General features: G+C 40.5%; 1 protein-coding gene across 1 annotated transcript in view; it reads left to right on the top strand.

Moving 5' to 3' along the window:
- The window catches only part of SPARCL1 (SPARC like 1), a 53,002-nt gene extending 41,500 nt beyond the window's left edge, over positions 1-11,502 (top strand). Inside the window, exons 8-11 of the mRNA XM_027544986.1 lie at positions 391-527; positions 2,871-3,019; positions 4,136-4,284; positions 11,066-11,502. Coding sequence (XP_027400787.1) covers positions 391-527; positions 2,871-3,019; positions 4,136-4,284; positions 11,066-11,094 — 464 coding nt within the window. The 3' untranslated portion in view covers positions 11,095-11,502. The remainder of the gene's footprint in view (positions 1-390; positions 528-2,870; positions 3,020-4,135; positions 4,285-11,065) is intronic.
- Positions 11,503-23,787: the final 12,285 nt, after the last annotated feature.

Genomic DNA, 23,787 nt, shown 5'->3' with positions numbered 1-23,787 from the left:
GTATTAGCTGACTTCTGCCTTTTTCTCTTTTCTCCTAATAAATAACTCTTGTGACCTCCACCTCTGAATTCCGACTCTCTGATTCTAGTGCAGTGGTTCTCAGTCCTGGCTGCACATCACAGTTACTTACAGAGCTTTTAAAGCATCCTGATTCCTAGGCTCCATGCCAGATCAATCAAATCTTTGAAAGGCCGCTGGCATCTGGTATGGCTTTACAATGCTTCTGGCGATTGTGTTTCGGCAGCAGGATAAAGGACCACTGTTGTGACGGAGGACCAGTGAGGCTGCTGTCAGTCACCAGAAGGTGTGAAGCATCCTGTTATGAAGACTTTTCCTGGGACAGGAGTAAAACTTCAAAATTAAAATCTGTGTACTTTCTGTTTGGAACAGCTATTCCTGCTTGTACGGACTTCGAAGTGACCCAGTTTCCTCTAAGGATGAGAGACTGGCTCAAGAATATCCTTGTGCAGCTTTATGAACCTAACCCTGAGCACTCTGGATATCTGAACGAGAAGCAGAGAAATAAAGTAAGTCATCCACGGTCAGCTACCCAGTCTGTCTACCAGGAAAAAAGGTATGGGGCGGGAGGGAGGTATGGTGAAGGCTTGCCTTCCTCTGTAAAACCACACCTGGTTGATACATATGGAAGAACACAATAGTAGAGGTCATTGTTCATGCCCCAAAGTTTGGGACATGACACGACCAACCCCGCCCCACCCCCATTTCTACACACAGGGCCAGGGGCCTTAGCAAGGGCTCTGGAACTCATACCCAGAGCAAGCTCTACTGACCTCAATTCAGTGTTCATATCTTCAGGCCCAGACATATTCTTTAAATCTAAACCTCTTTCTTGCCCTCATAGGCCAGACACAGATTTATGATATAAGATCAGTTCAGTTCAGTCACTCAGTCGTGTCCGACTCTTTGTGACCCCATGGACTGCAGCACACCAGGCCTCCCTGTCCATCACTAACTCCCAGAGTTTACTCAGACTCATGTCCATTGAGTTGGTGATGCCATCCAACCATCTCATCCTCTGATAAATCCATTATTAACAATGTCAGTAATATATTAAGAAGAAAAAGGGCAGAATATTGGTTCTAGAAGTTCCCAGGGGAAAACTAGCATCTGATAGTTATTGAGTGTATACCAGGTACCTGGAATTGATTTACATGCTGGAAATACAGCAATGAGGAACCCCCCGGAGGCTCAGAGGGAAAGAAAAAGCCTGCAATGCAGGAGGCGCAGGAGACCCGAGTTTGACCCCTGGATAGGGAAGACCCCCCTGGAGGAGGGCATGGCAACCCACTCCAGTATTCTTGCCATGGATAGAGGAGCCTGGCGAGCTACAGTCCATGGGCTCACAAAGAGTCGTAAACTACTGAAGCGACTTAGCATGCGCAATACAGCAGTGAAGCAAACAAAAAAAAATCTCTGGCGTCATGAACTTATATTCTGAGCAAAGAGACAATATATAGTTATAAACATGCATGCTAAATCACTTCAGTCGTGTCCAGCTCTTTGTGACGCCACGGACCACACAATAGCCTGCCAGGCTCCTCTGTCCATGGGATTCTCCAGGCAAGAATACTGGAGTGGGTTTCCATGCCTTCCTCTAGGGGATCCTCCTGACCCAGGGATCGAACCCTTGTCTCTAGCATTTCCTACATAGGCAAGTGGGTTCTTTACCACTAGTGCCAGCTGGGAAGCCCATGTCAAGTCAAGTCAAGTCAAGTTGCTCGCTCAGTCGTGTCTGACTCTTTGCAACCCCATGGACGGTAGCCCACCAGGCTCCTCCATCCATGGGATTCTCCAGGCAAGAATACTGGAGTGGGTTGCCATTTCCTTCTCCAGGCGATCTTCCCGACCCAGGGATCAAACCCAGGTCTCCCGCATTGCAGGCAGACGCTTTAACCTCTGAGCCACCAGGGAAGCCTTGGGAAGCCCATGTATGTGTACATAATTATGGGGCTTCCCAAGTGGTGCTTGTGGTAAAGAACATTAGATAGAAAACAGGGACATTTCAGTGAAAATATCACGTGGCATCAAACCAAGACTAACCTGAGATGCAACAGGCACTGGATGGAAATACTTAGACCAGGGTCCCCAACCTCCGGGATCTAATACCTGATGATCTGAGGTGGAGCTGATGTAAAGGCACTAGAAATAAAGTGTGCAATAAATGTAATGTGCTCAAAAGTGAAGTGAAGTTTCTCAATCGTGTACAACTCTTTGTGACCCCATGGACTGTAGCCCACCAGGCTCCTCCATCTATGGGATTTCCCAGGCAATAATACTAGAGTGGGTTGCCATTTCTTTCTCCAGGGAATCTTCCTGACCCAGGGATCAAACCCAGGTCTCCTGCATTGCAGACAGACTCTTTACCCTCTGAGCCACCAATCATTCCAAAACCTTTCCCTCCTCTGGGTCTATGGAAAAACTGTCTTCCATGAAACCAGTCCCTGGTGCCATAAAGTCTGGGGACCACTGACTTAGAGGATTGAAAATGGAGCATGCCAATGGGGAAGAGCAGGACTTTTTGCCAACTAAGTGCCTAGATCAGTTCAGCCCTTTTCATTCAAACCTTCTCATTGTTTTAAGAAACATGATGGACATTATTTGGTTAAAAGATCAAAAAAAGATTTAAATTTATTCAAAAACCACAGGATTTTTTACTGTTAGCTATTATTCTATGGAGAAAGGCTATAGTGTTGATTAGTTAGAAGGCATGTAATTTATTCTCAAATAACATTCTGGTTTTGTTTTCCTCTGTTATGTTACAATGACTCTTCAAGTAAAGTTTATAAGTTTATTAAATGATAATTCCATTACACTTGTCTGATTCTCTGATGATCCTCTCCCTTTCGAAGGTCAAGAAAATTTACCTGGATGAAAAGAGACTCTTGGCTGGAGACCATTCCATCGACCTTCTCTTAAGAGACTTTAAGAAAAACTACCATATGTACGTGTATCCTGTGCACTGGCAGTTCAGCGAGCTGGACCAGCATCCTCGGGACAGGTAAAAGCTGTCCACCTTCCCATCACTAGGTCATGCCCCTGATATAATGGTGAGTTGCTTATACCAAGAGAATTCTAAACAGATTTAGGAAACTTCCCGCTATCCACTGGAGAACACAGAAATGCCAAACAAATATGGCTAGGAGTCTACACACAAAGCTGCTTTGAAACTAACAGAATATGGCCATGCCTCTGCTCCCTAGTTCACTTGTTAGGGTCCAGCCCCCCCCCCCTCTAGAGACTCTTTCAACTCTTTCTCATTTTGAAAAAAAAATATTTCTTTATTTGGCTGCGCTGTCTTAGTTGCAGCATGTGGGATCTAGTTCCCTGACCAGGGATAGAACCTGGGCCCCCTGCACTGCAAACTCGAAGTCTTAGCCACTGTACCACCAGGGAAGTCCCAACTTGTTCTCATTCTTTTTTTAAAAAAATTATTTATGTATTCATATTTTTGGCTGTGCTGGGTCTTGTTGCTGTACGGGCTTTTCTCTAGTTGCGGCAAGTGGGGGTTACTCACCAGTTGTGGTACACAGGCTCCTCATTGCAGTGGCTTCTCTAGTTGCAAACCACGGGTTCTAGGACTTGTGGGCTCAGTAGTGGCAGGTCCCAGGCTCTAGAGCACAGGCTCAATAGTTGTGGTGCACGGTCTTAGCTACTTTCCGGCATGCGGGATCCTCCCAGATCAGGGATCGAACACGTGTCTTCTGCACTAACAGTCCGACTCCTTACCACTGACACAACAGGGAAGCCCTCTTTCTCATTCTTGATCCTAAATTTCCAAGATACTCTGATGGACCCCACTTGAGTCAGATGCCTACAATCGGGTAGGCCAGTGGTAAGAGCTAGGTTGCATAAACATGATTCTTGGGGTGCATCCCGATAAATTTAGGGTGGAGGGAGGACAGTTCCTAGTGAAGAAGGAAACCTTATGCATTGACACTCAAAAAGCTGCATCTTACCGATAAACAGTTTATTTCTTTTGTAGCTTTTCATGAACGTACTATGTGTTTGCCATCCTCGGTAACCTTGTGAAAGAAAAAAGCCCTTGGTGATCTGAAGAGTCCACTTTTCATACATCAATTACTCAGTTAACTGGCTGCCATTTGTCTCGTCGCAGGGTCCTGACCCACTCTGAGCTCGCACCTTTGCGAGCATCTCTCGTGCCCATGGAACACTGCATAACGCGCTTCTTTGAAGAGTGTGACCCCAACAAGGATAAGCACATCACCCTGCAGGAGTGGGGCCACTGCTTTGAAATTAAAGAAGGTAAATTGATCATCAGCCCAGGGAGAGGGGTGCTCTCTTCCCCCAGACAAGCCCTAAGCCCTGCAGTTCCCAGAGAGGTCCTGCTTGCTGTGTGTTAGACTGCAACCCAGAAGCCACAGGCTGGCAGTGTCCCCAGTAGAACCGCTGCCACTGCAAGGTCGTTTCTTAATCTGTTCCAAAGGCTGTGCCAGTGTGCTCAGTCACTCAGTCACGTCTGACTCTTTGTGAACCCCTGGACTGTAGCCTGCCAGGCTCCTCCATCCATGGGATTTTCTAGGCAAGAGTACTGGAGTGGGTTGCCATTCCCTTCCCCAGGAGATCTTTCGGACCCAAGGATTGAACCCAGGTCTCCTGCATCTCCTGCACTGGCAGGTGGATTTTTTTAACCACTGAGCCACCTGTTCTAAAGGGTAGCATGGGTGAATATTTAAGAGATAAAGGCACTGAGGTCTCAGAAATTGGTTAAACCTAAGAAAGTGATGTGAACTCCAACAGCTGAGTCAAATCTCAGAAGGCTACCCTTCTGAGCAAGGAAGGAAGGATTTTATATCCTTCCTTAATTTGAATATTGGGCCTAACTTTAAAAATTGTATGTGAAACTGAAACTCCAATACTTTGGGCACCTGATGTGAAGAGCTAACTCATTGGAAAATACCTTGATGCTGAGAAAGATTGAGGGTGAAGGGGGTGACAGAGGATGAGATAGTTGGATGGCATCACCAACTCAATGGATATGAGTTTGAGCAAACTCCAGGAGATAGTGAAGGACAGGAAAGCCTGGTGTGCGGCAGTTCATGGGGTCACAGAGGTGGACACAACTTGGTGACCGAACAAAAACAGTGTGATTGTTGAACAACAACACTGAACAACAACAGTGTGTTGTCAATCAAACAGCAAGCTTGATTCTGAAAAATCAGAGATGCCAGAAGAATCTTAGAATTTATTACCAACACAAAAGATGTTCACCAGTTGTGCCCAGATATAACTCCTTTAATTCAAAAGGTGTTCCCCCTGCAGTGGAGGTATTTAAATTTAGACATTTATTTTGCTAGGCTATGTCTTAATCTACTTCCTTTTCTTTTCCTAAGTTACAGTCAATTTTTTTTTGAGCAACCATGCTTTTAATAATCAAGGTATGAAAAACAGTCAAAAATGAGCAATCAAATCTAGTTGCAGAATATAAATCAACAGTGAACATCAAATCTCTAGAGCGGAGGTTTGACCCATATGTTCACAACACACATACATGTAGGATGAATATACAACCAAAAAGTAAAAGAAAAGTAAGTTCATCAAAGGTCAGAGTTTCCCCAAAAGAGGGAATCTGTGGGGCCTTCACTTTAAAAGTATTCTTCATGCACATGTGTGATGCCTTGACATGGGAAAGAAAGAGTTGGAATATGAGGATTTAGTCATTTATGGATAAACATCCATTTATCCATAAACATAAACATTTATGGATAAACTAAGCATCTCTCTACAATGTTATTCTATGAAATAAACAGAACTGTAGTGAGCCAAGAATGAATAAGCACTTGAAAGTGAAAGCTTAGTCGCTCAGTCACGTCTGACTCTTTGAGAACAGATGGACTGTAGCCCGCCAGGCTCCTGTGTCCATGGGGTTTTCCAGGCAGGAATGCTGGAGTGGGTTGCCATGCCCTTCTCCAGGGGATCTTCCCGATGCAGGGATTGAACCCGGGACTCTTGCCTTGCAGGCAGATTCTTTACTGTCTGAGCCACCGGAGAAGCCTGATAACATAAGCACAATTGTAATGAGCAAACAATGAAGAAGCACCTCACCCTGTGTATTAGTTGTGTGTTTCTGCACAACAAATTGCCCTAAAGGTTAGAAGTTTAAAACCTCTCTCAGTTTCTGAGGATCAGGAATCCCTGGTAGTTTACCTGGATGGGTCTGCTTTGGAGTCCACGCTGAGGATCCATGCTTTAGGATCCGCTCTAAGCTCATTTACATGGCTGTTGGCAGGAGCCTTCAGTTCCTCACCATGTGGTCCTTTCCATGGTGCTGCTCTTAACATGGTATCTGGTTTCCTCCAGAGCAAGTGATCAAAGAGAGACGGAAGGAGAGAGAGAGTCCAAGACAGAAGCCGCAATGTCTTTTAGGACTAATCTCAGAAGTGACATTTTTCTGCCATATTCTGTTTGTCACACAGTCGAACCCTGCCACAGTGTGGGAGGAGATCACAGGAGATGGGACTCACTGGGGGCCTTCATGGAGACTGGCGACCACATACTGTTTGCACCTTATTAGCATCAATAGGCGGAGAAGGCAATGGGAACCCACTCCAGTGCTCTTGCCTGGAAAATCCCATGGATGGAGGAGCCTGGTAGGCTGCAGTCCATGGGGTCTCTAAGAGTCGGGCACAACTGAGCGACTTCACTTTCACTTTTCACTTTCATGCATTGGAGAAGGAAATGGCTACCCACTCCAGTGTTCTTGCCTGGGAATCCCAGGGATGGGGAATCCCAGCAGCAGCATCAATAGGAAGTTAATGGGAAGTTAAAAACCAGACTCAAGCAAATAATGCCAGTTTCCTTTCTAATATCTCTTCTATTAACACAGAATATGTGTTATCTATGTGGCTTAGAAGGTAAAGCGTCTGCCTGCAATGAGGGAGACCTGGGTTCGATCCCTGGGTAGAGAAGATCCCCTGGAGAAGGAAATGGCAACCCACTCCAGTATTCTTGCCTGGAAAATTTCATGGACAGAGGAGTCTGGTAGGTTACAGTCCATGGGGTCTCTAACGATGGGACACAACTGAGTGACTTCACTTTCACTTTCATAGATATCTAACATCTATCTTACACACTCACATACATCCCTAAAAAGGGTTAACACAGTTTTTTCCAAATACCATGTTAAAAAGACAAAATATACCCAAGCTTCCCCACCCGCTCCTCTCTACCAAAATCAAGAGAAAAATTTAGCTGAGACAGGACATATTTATGCACACCCTCTTAACACGGCATGTGATTTTAAGGGCGCGATCCAAAGGCAAATTTAAACAGAGGCCATTTCAGGAACCTAGTTGCCCTTCACTGTTCGTTTTGAAACTTCTGGCAGCTCTTCAGCATGTGGGCCCACTCAGGCCTTGTGCTGGCTGGTTGTCTGGGAGAAGTAGAAAGAGCTTCAAGTTCAGCCACTCGCAAAGCCCCTAATGATCTTGTTTGTTCACTGTGGTTTGGCCATGATTATGTTATTTAGAAGAAAGGAAAGATTTATCACAGAGTAAGCCAATAAAGCAGATATTAAATATTCAGTCGGAACAAGTACTGATTTGGGATGCAGCTAGGGGGGGAAAAAAGGCGATTTGAAGGCATACCCTTTACTCCCTTAGGACTGAGAAATCCACAGGGCAAAATATATGTTAGCCAGTGTTGTCCTGAATTTTAACTCCCTTTGCTCTGAACTAGATATGCTCAAATATTCCAGCTCTGTCATTAACGAGCTCTGCGGATTAGGGCATGCCACTTAACCTCAGCAAGTCTCATCTTCCTTGTGTGTAAAATGGGATTCAATGCAGAGATGAGGAGTCTTATTTATTGAATACCTATGACATACCATGGACTGACACATATCCATGTGAATCTTTAGGAAAACCTTCCAAGTAAGACTAACGGGAGAAACAAGTCACATCATGCAGGTCCTACTAAGCCAGTTAAAGACGTTATCCTCAGAGTACTGGAGGATCACCAAAGTGCTTTAAACAGGGCAGTGATTTCACTGGATTTGTATTTAAGAAAGATTCTTCTGGTTACATTGTGGAAAAGCCAGAGAACCCTTGTGGTAAATCCAGGCAAAAAACTGATGAGAACTTGAATTAGGGCAGTTGTAGTGGGGGTCGCACAGAGTCGGACATGACTGAAGCAACTTAGCAGCAGCAGCAGCAGTGGGGAGGGGGGGAAGACAAGTAAACATATTTCAACTATATTTATTTTATTTTTTATTTATTTGTATATTTTCTTGGCCTGGCCACGCAGCATGTGGGATCTTAGTTCCCCTACCAGGGATTGAACCCATGGCCCCTGTGTTGGAAGCAGAGTCTTAACCGCTGGACTGCCAGAGAAGTCCCCTCAAATATATTTTTAAATATCAACATATTCAAGATATAGTTGAGAATACAAACATATTCAATATGTATAGTGTGTAGAAATAATAAGACAATGTTTGATAAGAAATACGTGGAGGTGGGAAGCGGGCAGTTGAGAGCCTGAGAGGAAGAGGGGTACAGTGCCCAGGTTCCTGGCTCAGGCCGGGCAGACCAAGGAGAGGTACTTTCCACTGAAACAGTAAGCACAAGAACAGAAGCTGGCTTGGGGAAAATGTTAAATCCCATTTGGGACACATTGAGTTTTCAAGTCCTGACAGCATACAGTTGATAGTTGAATATATGGGTCTGCTTTTCAAGACAGAGTTGGGGAGTTGAAATATGTATTTGGGGATTGCCAGCATACAGATAATAACTGATACCAGGAAAAGAAATCAATTCCCTAAGGACAAGGTGCCGAGTTACATGGGAAAGGGTCTTGCATTGAGTACCAAGGAGCAACATCCAGACAATGGACAGAGGAGGATGGAGTTCGTGAAGGAGAATGAAGAGGCTCCTGCAAGGAAAAAGAAAAGAGGAGAGGGCCACATCTCTGGAGGTGTTTCAAAGAGGAGGAGGAGACCACAGTGCTACATGCTGCTGAGAAGTCAAGTAAAGTTAAAAAGAATTTCCAATGGATGTAGAAATAAGGATACCCTCAGTAGCCTTGGAAGAGCTGTTTTTGTGAAACTGTCAAGATGAAAGCCAGACACAGTAAGAAAGAAGAGGTGACGAGAAAGGCTAAAGGGAGGAGGTTTGAAGGCAGGAATGAGCTAGAGAGGGATACAGAGTTGAGAGAAGAATTTCTGAGAATAAAAGAGGCTTGAGCTCTCACTCATTCATTCCTTCCTTCAACAAATCTTTACTGGTAGTCTGCACAGTGCCAGGCACTGCTCTCAAGGCTGGATATGCAGCATAGTTAAACATTAATGGGAAGGACCTGGTTAAAAAAAGAAGGAAAAGGAAAGACTGTGGATATAAGAAAAAAAGAGGAAAATGGGGGTGAAGAGACCCTGAACACAGGCAGAGGATTCGCTTCCAAGTCAACAGGAGGGCTGAGTGCGGAAGAATTGATGCTTTCAAACTAGAGAAGCATCGTGCTAGAGAAGACTCTTGAGAGTCCCTTGGACAGCAAGGAGATCAAACCAGTCAATCCTAAAGGAAATCAACTCTGAATATTCATTGGAAGGACAGGTGCTGAAGCTCCAATACTTTGGCCACCTGATGACTCATTGGAAAAGACCCTGACGCTGGGAAGGATTGAAGGCAAAAGGAGAAGGGGGCAGCAGAGGATGAGATGGTTAGAGAGCATCACCAATTCAATGGACATGAATTTCATCAAGTTCTGGGAGTTGGTAATGGACAGGGAAGCCTGGTGCGCTGCAGTCTATGGGGTTGCAAAGAGTCAGACACGACTGAGCGACTAAACAATAGGAGGAACATCTCTCATCCAAACAACAGAAAGAAGACAAAAAGTATAAGTGCAAATATAAGTAAATTTATGAGTAAGCAGACTATTATCCCTACTTTACAAATGAAGCCAGTGCTCAAGAGAAATACACCAGAAGTCTGTACTCTTCCCCTCTCTGGGGCAAGATGAAGACTGACATCAGGCAGGGAAACTGTCTGGTGTTCCAGACAGGTTTCAGTTCAGTTCAGTCACTCAGTCATGTCCAACTCTTTGCAACCCCATGAATTGCAGCATGCCAGGCCTCCCTGTCCATCACCAACTCCCAGAGCTTGTCCAAACTCATGTATTCTTCTATTTATTTGGGTTATATCTCAGCAACCCTTATAGATTAGTCCAGTAAGTCCCCTACATACAAATGAGTTCCGTTCCCAGAGCACGTTCAATTGGTTCGTTAAGTCCAACAACATGTGCCTAGGTATCCGTCTAATACAATCAGCTACATACAACTGCTCTTACGCTTGCTTCTGGACATCCTGGGTTTGAAATAAAGGTACTGTACAGTGCTGCACAGTAAAGTACACAAAACCATAGCTAATTGTAGAGGATGCACGCATGTGACAATGTACACCAGATACGAACGCACTTACGTGACTGGACTTAAGAATGCATGTTCACATCTTTGAAAGTTCTCAACTTGAAGCTTCATATGTAGGAGACTTACTATTTGGCAGTTCTTGGCTGGGTTTCCCCTCAGCCTCCTCTATCAGCGGTTCTGACCCTACATCAGAACTACCTGTGTGCTCAGTTGCACAGTCATGTCCAGTTCTTTGCAACCCCATGCACTGTAGCCCACCAGGCTCCTCTGTCCGTGGGATTTCCCAGGCAAGAATGCTAGAGTGGGTTGCCGTTTCCTTCTCCAGAGGATCCTCCTGCCCCAGGGATGGAACACATGTGCCTGTGTCTCCTACATTACAGGTAGATTCTTTACTGCTGAACCACCGAGGAGCTCACAACCAGCTGCAGAGCTTTCCTAAATGTATGCATGTCATTGGTCCACCCTAGGGATGCTGATTCAGGAGGCCAGGAGCTAGGCCCGAGGATATGTATTTTTTTATTTCATGGGTGATGTTAACACCCTTCCAGGACTGAGAACCACTGTCGTACTGCCTTATTCATGGCTTCTCTGATGCCCTAGTTCTAACATGGTTTATGTTACTGCTCTGACTACTTTCTAAAAGCATGTTTTATGTTTGTTTTTTTACAGAAGACATAGATGAAAATCTCCTGTTTTGAATGAACTCAAAATACCCAGCCTCCTCCTTTGTTCTGACCACTTCTGAAGTATATCCAATGTGATACTTGTAGATTTATATTTAGCAAAATTCTTGCATGTCTGAGAAGATAATGAGAGTAACTGCTTGATAACAGTATAGGCACCGGGCATTTACCATTAGCTTTAGAAATAAAACTTTAAACTTAAAGAGTCAATATATGTAAAATATTGTACACTGTGAACAGGAGTTTAACTCATTACTCTCTGCATCCATTTTTAATATACTTAGAGATTATAAAGCTAAAAAAATACATTCATTTTTTCCATAGTATCATCTGCACTTCAAAAAAGTGAAATAAGTTTCTTTGTTACTGGTGTGTGTTATTGTCAATATCTTAATATCCTAATAAAAATCCATATACATCCAACGCTTATTCAAGTTTATTTACAGTCATTTAGTTAAATAATTATACGTGAATGACCAAGCCAGGGCTCATAGTTCATATCAAATCACACTTTCTAAAACCTACTACTTAAAAAAAAAGTGAGAATAAGTTCACCCAGTACCACTTTTCTAGATTTCTAGTTTGTTTTCTCTTTCTGATTTACTTCACTCTGTGTAATAGGCTCTAGGTTCATCCACCTCATTAGAAGTGACTCTAATGGCAATGGAGACGCAAACATAAGAGAACAGACTTGTAAACACACTGCGGGGAGGAGAGGGTGGGACAAATTGAGAGAGCAGCATTGAGACATATACATCGCCATGCGTAAAATCAGACAGCCAGTGGGAATTTGCTGTGTAACACAGGGAACTCAGAGCTGGTGCTCTGAGACAACCTCTAGGGGTGGGAAGGGGTGGGAAGTGGGAGGGAGGTTCACGAGAGAGGGGACACATGTATAACTCTGGCTGATTCACGTTGATGTATGGTAGAAACCAACACAATATCATAAAGCAATTCCCCTCCAATTAAAAATAAATAAATTAAAAATTAAAGTGTGAGTGTGGTTGAGGGGGATGTTTCCTATGGCAAACAAATATTCAGTTGTTAAATGGTAGCTGCTCATCAATGTTTTTTGTCATAATGTAAGTTTAAACAGAAAAAAACTAAAGCCAAGCACTCTTCACCAAAGTCAGTTTAAAATAAGGATGATTATACACTGCTTGATACAACTAATTTTAGCATCTGTGCGGGTGTGCGTGTGTGTCTGATAAAAGGGAGGCCCGGCAAAATCTCTCCACATTTCATGTCCTCAAAATAAAGAGACTGTAAAGATAACAGACAGTGAAGGGCCCTGAGGAGTCTTGATGTCGTGTAGTCAGAGATGAACACCACTAGTCATTTGATAGCAAGACAATGTGTCCTAAGAGAAAGCTGGTATCTTTATTTGAGCTCTTCTTTGGGAACTATTAATACAGTAAAAGCCGGATTGTACAAAGAAGATACCAAAATAAAGTTTAACAAGGGCTGGAACAAGGCAATAAAAAAACTGTCACCCAGTTAAATATCTACTTACCATATATTTTTTTAAATATAAAATATCTTTTACATATTATCCTTTTTTTTTTCCTGGCCATGCAACTTGACATTTGGGATCTCAGTTCCCTGAACAGGAATTGAACTCCTGTGCTCTGGAGCAGAAGTACAGAGTCCTAACCACTAGACCACGGGGAATTTTCCACATTTCCCATCTGAAATGGAATATGTCAACACAATTGTCTTTTTCAAATAATCAAAACTGTGTTGTTATTTAGAGGCTTTTTGTAATAGTCACTGAAAGAATATTCCCGTGGGTGTTTTATCTGAAGGATACTTGTAGAAGAGTTTTGTTTTTTTTTAATCAAAATTGTATTTATTATCTCTTTTCTTAGTTCAATGACTAACTTGTTCTTAATCAGACCACATCACACCAGGTCATGTCTAAATAATTAAGTTCACTGTGACTAATCAAAATCTAATTAAGCTAGCCAGTGGGAATTTGCTATATGACTCAGGGAACTCAAACTGGGGCTCTGAGACAACCTAGACAGGTGGGATGGGGTGGGAGGTGGGAGGGAGGTTCAAGAAGGAGGGGATATATATGTATACCTATGGCTGATTCATGTTGATGTATGGCAGAAGCCAACATAATATTATAAAGTAATTATTCTTCAATTAAGAATACATTAAAAACTCTAATTAAGCATTGTTTATAATTTCTTTCAACTACAGAAATAAATTTAGAAATTATCCCCAAATTCAAAATGTTATTTATGCGTGCCTACACAGAAATATCACGGAAGGTCCTAATTAATTAGAAACCAAGTTTCTAATTGCACGTTTGCTCAGAACAGTAAAATTAAAAGACCTGATTTACTATTTTTAATGTTTTAAGTATTTTAAATGTTTTTAAATAATGAAAGTGATTTTAATGCTAAGGATACTACCTAAATATTCACTAAAAATGTTTTATTTGAAAATAACTTTCATTTTGAAATAAAAATATTATTTAATAATAGAAAGTTTTAGAATTTTAAAACATGTTATTAGTTAAGGCTCCCACAGGTAAAACTGCCTTGGATGATATATTGTAAAAGCATTTTAATATCCTTAATAATCACAATTTTTTTATTGTGAATTGTTTGCGATAAAGACATTAATCCCAGCCAAGGAGATTAAGTTATTTCTCAGTAATCAGTCTTTAAGCCTATCTCTGTGTAATTTAAATTCTTTAGACATTGGTGTTCCTAGTGTAGAACCAATTATTCAATTTAGCTTCAAATTCTGTGACTCATATTACCCATGACCACAAAGGCATTAGCAATATGGCTTAAATATGAGATGGGCATAGAGATTCTAGATCACACAGCTCTTTGAATTTGTTGCCCAAGGACCATTTGAAGCGAAGGTAATTGAAAAGACACAGTATACTTTGGACTGATTCTATTGCACTTGGTAAAAGTTACTGTGTTGGATAATTTAATGAATAGGTCCACTTTTCAAAGGAAGAAAAAAAGCCGAGGGTTTGAATGCAGAAGGAAGAAAAATACAAAGAAGAAACGTGAAGAGGGGAAAGGGAGATGGGCTGTCTAAACTCAGGCAAAGTGAAATGGCACAAAGATAAATCTGAGTTGTTTCAAGTACATATGTGGTAAAATAGTTGAAGGGTGACTTGCGTATCAAGAGATACAACTTGCTTCAGATGCTGGGGACAAGTCTTAATAGGAATATGATGAAATTGATTTTTCTTCCAAAATTCAATTTCAGAGTACAGTGATTTGGTTTGAAACTCCTAAGGTAAGTTAATCTGAATTAAATGTGAATTAAGATCATAAAAAGTTTACTTTCAGAAACTGCTGGCCAGTAAAGACCACATTGACTTGCTTTATTGACTTTATTCATAATGTGCATTTTCTCTACCAATCCAAAATGCCTTTCAAGACTTTTCCCGTATCATTTTCTTCTTGAGAAATTATAATTGTCAGTAATAGCATCCATACCATGTGAAGACCTGGTAAATCTCATGGGGGTAGAAGCTCAAGATGGATTTATTTGTATACTTTATTTGTATATGTAAGAAATTTCACTTGAGCCAGTGGTACTGTATCTCAAATAATAAGCATGCTATGACACTGATGTTTGATTTGTGGGTAGAGACCACAAATTTGAATAACTTCAGGGACCAAGCAGTACAGGTTGAACCGTGAGATTACAACAAAGAGTGGTAAGAGTAACATTGTGAACCAGGAAATGCATGTCTTGTCTAAACACCATTTTAAAAGCACTGACATAGGCTTACAAAACCTGGATCTAGGGGCAGAATTTAGTCTCATCACTATTTCAACACCTCTGACTAAACAGTCTATTAATAATAGAAATAGGACTTGGAAAAAAACTAAAAAAATGATCTCCTAACCCTTCAATTCCAGACTCCTTCTTCAGAATGAAATGTCTTCTTCTGGCTGGCCTTTTGATTATGGCCACTGCTTTGCCCATCCCTGTGAGTACTGCCCTCAATTTTCCATTCCATTTCTGTCCTAGAGACAGGACCTAGAAAGCACTTCCTGTATCTTTTCATTTCATGGAAGAGGAAAGTGGACCCCAGGAAAATTGTAGAACCAGGAATTACCACTCTTCTTCAGTCCAAAGGTCTTCCCCATACAAATCCCAGCTCTGCGTGCCATTTGCAAGCTGCATGACCTTTTTAAAATATATATGTATGTATATATATACATATATATATTTGGTTGAGTTGGTCTTAGTTGTGGCACACAGGATCTTTGATTTCATTGTGGCATGTGGAATATTTTATTTGTAGCATGCAAACTCTTAGTTCCAACATGGGATCTAGTTCCCAGACCAGGGATCGAACCTGGGTCCCCCACATTAGGGGCACAAAGTCTTAGCCACCAGATCACCAGGGAAGTCCTGCAAGCTGTATGACCTTGAGCAAGGAAATAACCCATGGCTTCCTAGCCTGTATCATGAGTTATAAGAACTACCTCAGAGCTGTGCAAGGATGATAAAAATCCATCAATGCAGTTAAGAGTCCTAATTGGAATATAGGAAGCTCTCAAACAAACTTTGCAATATAGAGCAAGTATTCCACACTGACCTAAGTCTTAATTAGGCAGTTTAAATTGTTTCATTTACAGTATCCTCACCCCAACTTGTCTCATGTTGACTATAGACGTGCTTCCTCATCTACACAAATGAGATCTATGAGTTTAAGCTGTGTTTATTATGATCTGAATATGTGGGGCACCTAGGAAGCAGGAGGATTTCCCAGGTGGCACTAGTGGTAAAGAACCTGCCTGCCAATGCAGGAGACACAAGAGACGTGGGCTCGAGCCCTGGGTTGGGAAGATCACCTGGAATAGGAAATGGCAACCCACTCCAGTATTTTTGCCTGGAGAAGCTCAGGCACAGAGAAGCCCAGTGGGTCACAGTCTATGGGGCCCACAAAGAGTCAGACAGGACTGAGCTGACTGAGCATAGCTATTAATAGTAGGCAGGAACACCTGCTCCCTGCACATTTTCTAACAAAGGAGCTCTCAGAGAAGTGAGGCAGCTTTCAAATTTTTATTTGGGGATACCAAATTTAAGTTTACATTTCCATACTCTCTCTACTTTGAACTTCTAAGTGCTGAGAATTAAATTGAGAACACTGTTGATTTGCAGATAAAGAGATATGCAATATGTACCTATGTATGAAATATGTATGAAATGTACAGAAGAATATTCTTTGGAAATAAGTTCAAAGGTAAAAAGTACAATGTCTAAATTACTGGACAAAATTCATTCAATCTTTCTCTATTAGACTCAACTGCTTTTTTTTCTTTTGACTTTTTATTTTATATTGGAGTATAGATAATTAACAATGTTATGATAGTTTCAGGTAGACAGCAAAGCGATTTAGTTATATATATATATACATATATCCATTCTACCCAAACTCCCCTCCCATCCAGGCGGCCACATGACACTGAGCACAGTCCCCTGACCCGTGGTGGTTATCCATTTTAAATATAACAGTTTATACATTAGACTCAACTGCTTTTTATTCCAGAGAGAAAGGTACATCGCTGATGAGTATAATGCTTGATAGTGGCTTGAAGCCCGTTCTCATTTAGAATCAAATCTCTTTGTAATGAATAACGCATTGCCTCATGTTGTTTTACCTTGTTGCTGTTTTTTTTACAAGCTTGAACAATCTGGAGAAAGTTCCAGTGCTCAGGTAACCTTCTGGTTGTATTTTCAAATGATGCGTTCATCATTTTAAGTTTTTAAATGTTTGAAATGACTGACATCATGTCTCTTGTTACAGAGATTTAACACTTACCCACCCCAAGGAGCAACATTTTCCCCTCAGATCCCACTTGCCCCACCTGTACAACTGCCCCTGGTAAGCATGGGTTTGGGGAAATCTCAAGTTACGAAAAGTCGTTATTAGTCGGATGACAGTTATAACACTTTGCAGATTTGGACACAGACATAAAAGGCATTAAGAAACCATCAGGCAGCAGCTATTCAGACTTCCCTCCCTGCACAGCTTGCAGAGTGCGACCAGGGGAGCAAGTACCCCTCCAGGGCTTCAGTGACTTCTTCCAATTTCTCCCTACACTTGTGATCAAAGAGGTGGTTATACTGAATTACCTCGACTATGATGAGCTTAGTTACGCTTCAGTCGTGTCCAACTCTGTGCGACCCCATAGACAGCAGACCACCAGGCTCCCTCGTCCCTGGAATTCTCCAGGCAAGAACACTGGAGTGGGTTGCCATTTCCTTCTCCAATGCATGAAAGTGAAAAGTGAAAGTGAAGTCGCTCAGTCATGTCCAACCCTTAGGGACCCCATGGACTGCAGCCTACCAGGCTCCTCCGTCCATGGGATTTTCCAGGCAAGAGTACTGGAGTGGGGTGCCATTGCCTTCTCCATACTTTCAGGAAGGGAATGCTAACCTTTGTCTATATTACCTGTTCTTTTTCTCCTTTTAAATCACCTTGTTGCCTTCTCTAAGAAGTTTTTCCCCCCACCCCTAACGTTTTCTCACAGGTCAAACAATACAATTATTTTGCTCTTCTTGTACCCTCTTCAGTCTCTAATATCTGAATTCTTACAACATCTTGTTTAATAAAGGCCAGAACAACACTAACTACATAACAGAAACACCTTTATTGGGACAGACAGGATTCATTTGGCTAATATTTACTGTCTGCCAGATAAAGTGGTCTATAGTGATCGCTAGAAAAACAAAAAATATGAGTAAGCTTGCAATCTGATAAAGAAAAGAGATTCATAAATGAAAAAAAAAAAAATGCACTGGGCTGGCCAAAAAATTTTGCTCAGGTTTTTCTGTAACATCTTAATGGAAAAACTCCAATGAAGTTTTTGGCCAACCCAATAATTTGCTAAGTGCTTCTAGACGGAAATCCAAATCCAACTGACTTAGGCTGTGCGTCAGAGTTCATTCACAGAGGAGAGACAGCCAAGCCAGGTTATGAGGAGTGAGGCACTCCAGGTACAGGAACAGTCAGTGCTGAGGACGTGGCAGCTCAGGGAACAACCAGCGCAATGAAGCTACAACACAGGCTGGGACACATAACATAAACAATAGCTAGGCAATGTTGTTTGGAAAAGTTTATACACATTTTAAAATAGCATCTTGTTTAACTGCTTGTCTATTGTCTAAATACTTTTAAAGTAGAAACACAACTTTGCATAATTTTTTTCATATTTAAATGTAACAAAATAACTTCCCTTTGCTTATATTTAATTTCAAACTGTTTCTCCGCTTTAAGTAGGCTTTTGTAAGCTGTTACTAAAGTGACTGTCCTCAGTGGAACATTCTTTCCCTTTAATGTTTTCCCATGACATAACGGACTCTGAGGCTTCCCAAGTGGCACTCATGGTAAAGAACCTGCCTGCCAATGCAGGAGACCTAAGAGACACAGGTTCAATCCCTGGGTCAGGAAGATCCCCTGGAGGATGGCAACCCACTGCCGTATTCTTGGCTGGAGAATTCCATGGACAAAGGAGCCTGGCAGGCTACAGTCCATAGGGTCGTAAAGTGTCAGACACAACCGAAGCATAAGGACTTAGCCTGCATGCAATGGACTCTTAAGACACTAAATTTCTCAGTTTTTGCGTTTATAACTAACTGCTATTTGTTTCCAGTCAGGTACACTGGTTCTTTTCTCTTTTTTTGGCTGAAATCCAGTAAGATTTGTTTTAAATTGATGCAAAACCTTGGAGTCTTGGTTTATAATTTGAATTTATTAATTGCTACTAAAATCATATGCCTAAAATTATGTAAATCTATGTGTAATTCTTGCCCAGAGAACTCCATGCATAGAGGGAGCCTGGTGGGCTACAGTATATAGGATCGTAAAGAGCTGGACACCACAAAAGAGACTTAGCACACACATGTGGCGATAAAAAGAATTACTAGTATTTGAAACAGATGCTCTTCCTTCCACCAGATGGCAGAACAGTATTAAAAATCAGGCAAAGATGGCCTACCAAAACTATCAACGCATAAGGCAGGTTTCTGGGCTTTAGGTTTGACTACTTAAGCAAAATAAACATACTTTTTACAAGAAAAATATGACTTGAAGTTCAATCTAGAGTCTAATTTCCACCAACTAGAAGGTGGGCTCCATGAGAGCATATAATTGCTCCATAAATACTTGGGTGGGTGGATGGACTGACGAGTAATCAATGAACACATGAGGAAAAAAAGCTAAAACAAAATGTTCCACTTTGTTTTATTCACAACTCACTTCCCCTCCCCCGCCCCCCCCCTTTTTTTTTTTTTTTTGTAGATTCCAATTCCTCTTCCTTTCCCATTTCCTAATAATCCAAATCAGGTAATTATACTTAAAGTTTTCCTTCAAGAAAGTATTTAAATGGGTACAAAAACCTTGAAAACTCTTGAGATTCATTTGGAAAGGAAGTTGATACCAAAAATAATGGTTCTCATTATCCTTTGGGGACCATTAGTGGGAACCATTAGTGAAGCCTTTGAACTAGATTTAAGGTTATGGTTATGGTATAAAAGGATTATGTAAATTTTACTTTTGACAAGACTTTACTGGATGAGGAAAAATTACACAGAATGACAAAGTCACAAACCAAAAAATAGTGTATAACACAGCATATTAATTCCAAATTTTTAACAATACTTCTATTATAATTATAGGAAATTATATTATTAAAGTTGTGAAGTTATTGGGAATTTCCTGGTCTCCGGTGGTTAGGACTTGGCACTTTCACTGATGGGCCAAGGTTCCATTCCTGGTCAAGGAGCTAAGATTCTGCAAGCTGTGAGTCTTGCCCAAAAAAAACAAAAAAAAAAGATTCCCAAATATAGTCTTTTTTCCAACATCGTAAGCGTAAGTTTCATCATCTTTCCAAGAAATCCCAGCTACATTTGCAGTCAACAACAACAACAGAATAAAAAATTTGGACTATATGTTTCCAGAGATAGCAGGTGTGAAGGCTGGGTGGGTACCATGGTGTGGGAGGGGGAGTGGAAGCCTTAAAATATCAGTGAATCTCAATCTTACTAATGTCCTTTTATATAAGCTAAGAATTCCAAAAAGCTGTTTTCATTAATCAAGTTATTATAAAATATATAACATACAAAAGATAAAATGCTGAATTATAACTTCTTGATTATTTGATTGTGTCCTCTTTATTCTAGGTCCTGACACTTAATGATCTCATAGCGGTAAATACTGCCCTGTTAATCTATAAAGTTTATAAAGACACTACATTCAACACCTACAACAACACATTACACTTAAGATGAGCCAGTTCATCATACAAATTACTGTCTTTATTAATCCAGTTCATTTGGAAATGAAATAAAGCACAGTTGTTAAGTTCAAAGCCAGAAAACTATCTCAATGCATGCAAGCAGCTCTACATTCACTTATTCATCTTCTCCAAACTATAAACTGACAAAACAACCTGTTCTATCATCGATGAGGATGAAGGTGAAGAGTCAAAAGATTTAAGAGTTATAGAAGAAACTACTTTAGGAGAGATGAAATAGACTTGACTATTTCTTCACTAATGAAGCATTTGCATAAATGCATATTATAATCAAACTTAAATCCCAATAGATAATTTTTTACTGAACTGCACAAAGTTCAACTTTTTAATGAGGCCCTATATTGATATAGTTTTTTTGAGTTTCAGTTTATGAAAACACAGGTAAAACACTTGGGAGTTAAAAAAGAGAAAACTAAAAAATTTCATTTCCCACATACTTTGCACACAAACATTTTCTGAAATCTAGATACCTCTCACAGCGGATGTATTTAACCTGGGATATCTTTTTCTTTAAGATGCATCATTAACTAAATGGTATACTTTATAGCTGATGGCATCTTAGAATTAGAGACCTGCAGTATTTCATAAAAATGGCAGAAAGTCAGGCCTAAATTATTGTTTGCCTGCGGTAAAACTTTTCAGGATTCGTCTATACAGATTATTTAAAGGCAATCATCCTGAGGAATATTTAAGTGTTCCAAAAACTTTAAGGTCAAACTAAATAAGAGCACAAGCCAAGTTTTAATTAGTGCTCTTTCTACAATCCACTCTAAGCATTATGATAGTCCATTTCCAAATGTAAATCATAGAAGTTCTAGCATACTCCTAATCATGTTAGAATTTATATATATACATATATATATATGAATACATATTCTGAAAATGTCTGGGGAAACTACTGTCAACAATTAATTATTGATGATTCCAAAATCGGCAAGTTCATCTTCACATCAAAACATGGCTAAAACAGCACTGGCCTGTGGTGGGTAAGTCCAGATTCTAAGCTCATCTTTAAATTAGCTGTGTGACCTTGGGTAGATGTATTGATTTACCGCCAAAGTCTCTTCCAGTGAAAATACTGACTCCTCACACATACGACTTATTCGAAAGTTACCAAATCTGATTTCATAATACTATACTTTATTTTTCTGAATTTTATTTAAGGGTATTGTTCTTGCCTAAGAATAAGCAGACCAGTGTTTAGCTTACACATTCTTGCACATATGTTGGGATGGACAGCACTATAAACAGAGGCATTTGCCTTTTTGACACAGGGGTCGATTCCTCAAGCAAGCTGCCGGTCTCTTAGAACAGGGCCCCATGAAAGCTACGAAGCAATACTAACAAGTGGAACTGCCTGTGTAAGCAAACCCTAGAAGCAAAATCGTAGCTGTCCTAAAATTCTGGTCCAAGTATCGTTCTCACAGGGAATTCACACACAATTTAAGAAAGATGGCACTTGTATATAAGTGTATACAGCCAGTTTCTCAACCATTCACATCAATTTTCTGTATTTCAGATATAGTAAATACCATTACAAAGCAGTTACAAAAAAACAGTTCTATGAATTAAGGGAGTTCAAATCTAAATCTTGCATATTCATTTTAAAATCTTACATCACCTAAATAAAACATAAGTAGCAAAATGGAATTAATTTCTCAGCAAAAACAAAGATTTTCATATAGAAAATAGTTTAGCTTATATACATACTAAGTTAAAAATAAGCTAAAGCTAAACCCATTGTTTTCACTGATCCTTGATATTTTTTTCTTTCACAGTTAATCATTTCTATCTTGAACCAACTTGGGGTAAGTATTCATTTTTAAGCTACTATAAACTACAAATCTACTTAATGGGCTGAAGCTATCCCAATAATTTTTTTTTAGGGCTTCTTTGGGTAAGACTTTTTTGCTATGGTTATACTGATAAAATCAAGTGATATTTAATCTCAGAAAAGGTAAGAATAATTCTTCTGAACCATAAAAATCTATGGCCGAATGGAACCCAAGTAATCAACCTAAGGTAAAACTCATGAGTTATAAACTCATTTTCCTCCAAGATCATTAGATCAGAATTTCAGCAGATCTAAAAAGGTATTCTTTTGATAATGCCCATAGCATTTGACAAAATTTCAGCTTACATAAATTAGGTTAAGAAATTTCAAACAGTAAATTTTACCTCAAGCTTATTTTTGTCTTATGGACAATTCATAGTTAACAGTGAGAAAAATCCACTCTGAAACTACCAAATCTAGAAACGCTCTCATCTCCAGGCAAGGCAACAAATCTCCTTAACACAAAAGCATCAGCACTCTCGATGGAAACTCTACAAACTTTGAGACTTCTACTCTGATTCTCACCCAAGTTTGCTTTCATTTAAAATATATATAAAACAGAGAAAGAGACCAAAAAGGTATATTCCTTTTAAATATCTGAATTCATGTCAAATAAAATTAAAATTGATGCTTTTGAACGGTGGTGTTGGAGAAGACTCTTCAGAGTCTCTTGGACAGCAAGGAGATCCAACCAATCTATGCTAAAGGAGATCAATCCTGAATATTCATTGAAAGGACCAATGCTGAAGCTGAAACTCCAATACTTTGGCCACCTGATGCGAAGAACTGACTCACTGGAAAAGACCCTGGTGCTGGGAAAGACTGAAGGCGGGAGGACAGGGGGCGACAGAGGATGAGATGGTTGCGTGGCATCACCAACTCAATGGACACGAGTTTGAGTAAACTTCGGGAGCTGGTGATGGACAGGGAGGCCTGGCGTGCTGCAGTCCATGGGGTCGCAAAGAGTCGGACACAACTGAGCAACTGAACTAACTGAAGATTATATACAGTATGTATTTATTTTAACTTATCTCAAGAGAAACTGATGAATCAAAATATTCTCAATTTGAATTTTGAGAAAGAAACTGGATTTCACCCAAGTTTTCCTTCTGACAAAGTTTCATTGCCCCAGAGTACTTATTCTGTGTTTCTTACCACTTCAAATGATCTTATCAGGCCACCAAGGGTGAAGTGAGAGGAATTAAGCTCTGTGTTGCAGAAAAGACACTTAATGGTTCAATTTATTAGCATTTAGGTATAAAAGAACCACGTTACTTTCCTTCTCCCAACACACATGACTGTACCAATACTAATCCATCAATGTTAAATAAATATAATATGGGAGACATGGGAGGAGGCAAGAAAAAAATGATGGCAAAAATACCTAGTTAACTATAATCTGTATTGTATATTTTGGCAGAAATAATTCTCTTACTACTATGTCAGAAGTTACACGGTGAGTAAAATCTCCAAATAACTTTTTTTTTTAATTTATTTATTTGGCTGCATCAGGGCTTAGTTGTGGCACTTGGAAACTTTAATCTTCGCTGTGGCTTGCAG

Source organism: Bos indicus x Bos taurus, chromosome 6 (assembly GCF_003369695.1).
Source record: "Bos indicus x Bos taurus breed Angus x Brahman F1 hybrid chromosome 6, Bos_hybrid_MaternalHap_v2.0, whole genome shotgun sequence".
NCBI lineage: Eukaryota > Metazoa > Chordata > Mammalia > Artiodactyla > Bovidae > Bos > Bos indicus x Bos taurus.
The sequence above is the reverse complement of the archived record's forward strand: the minus strand, read 5'-3'. Positions and strand labels throughout refer to the sequence as shown.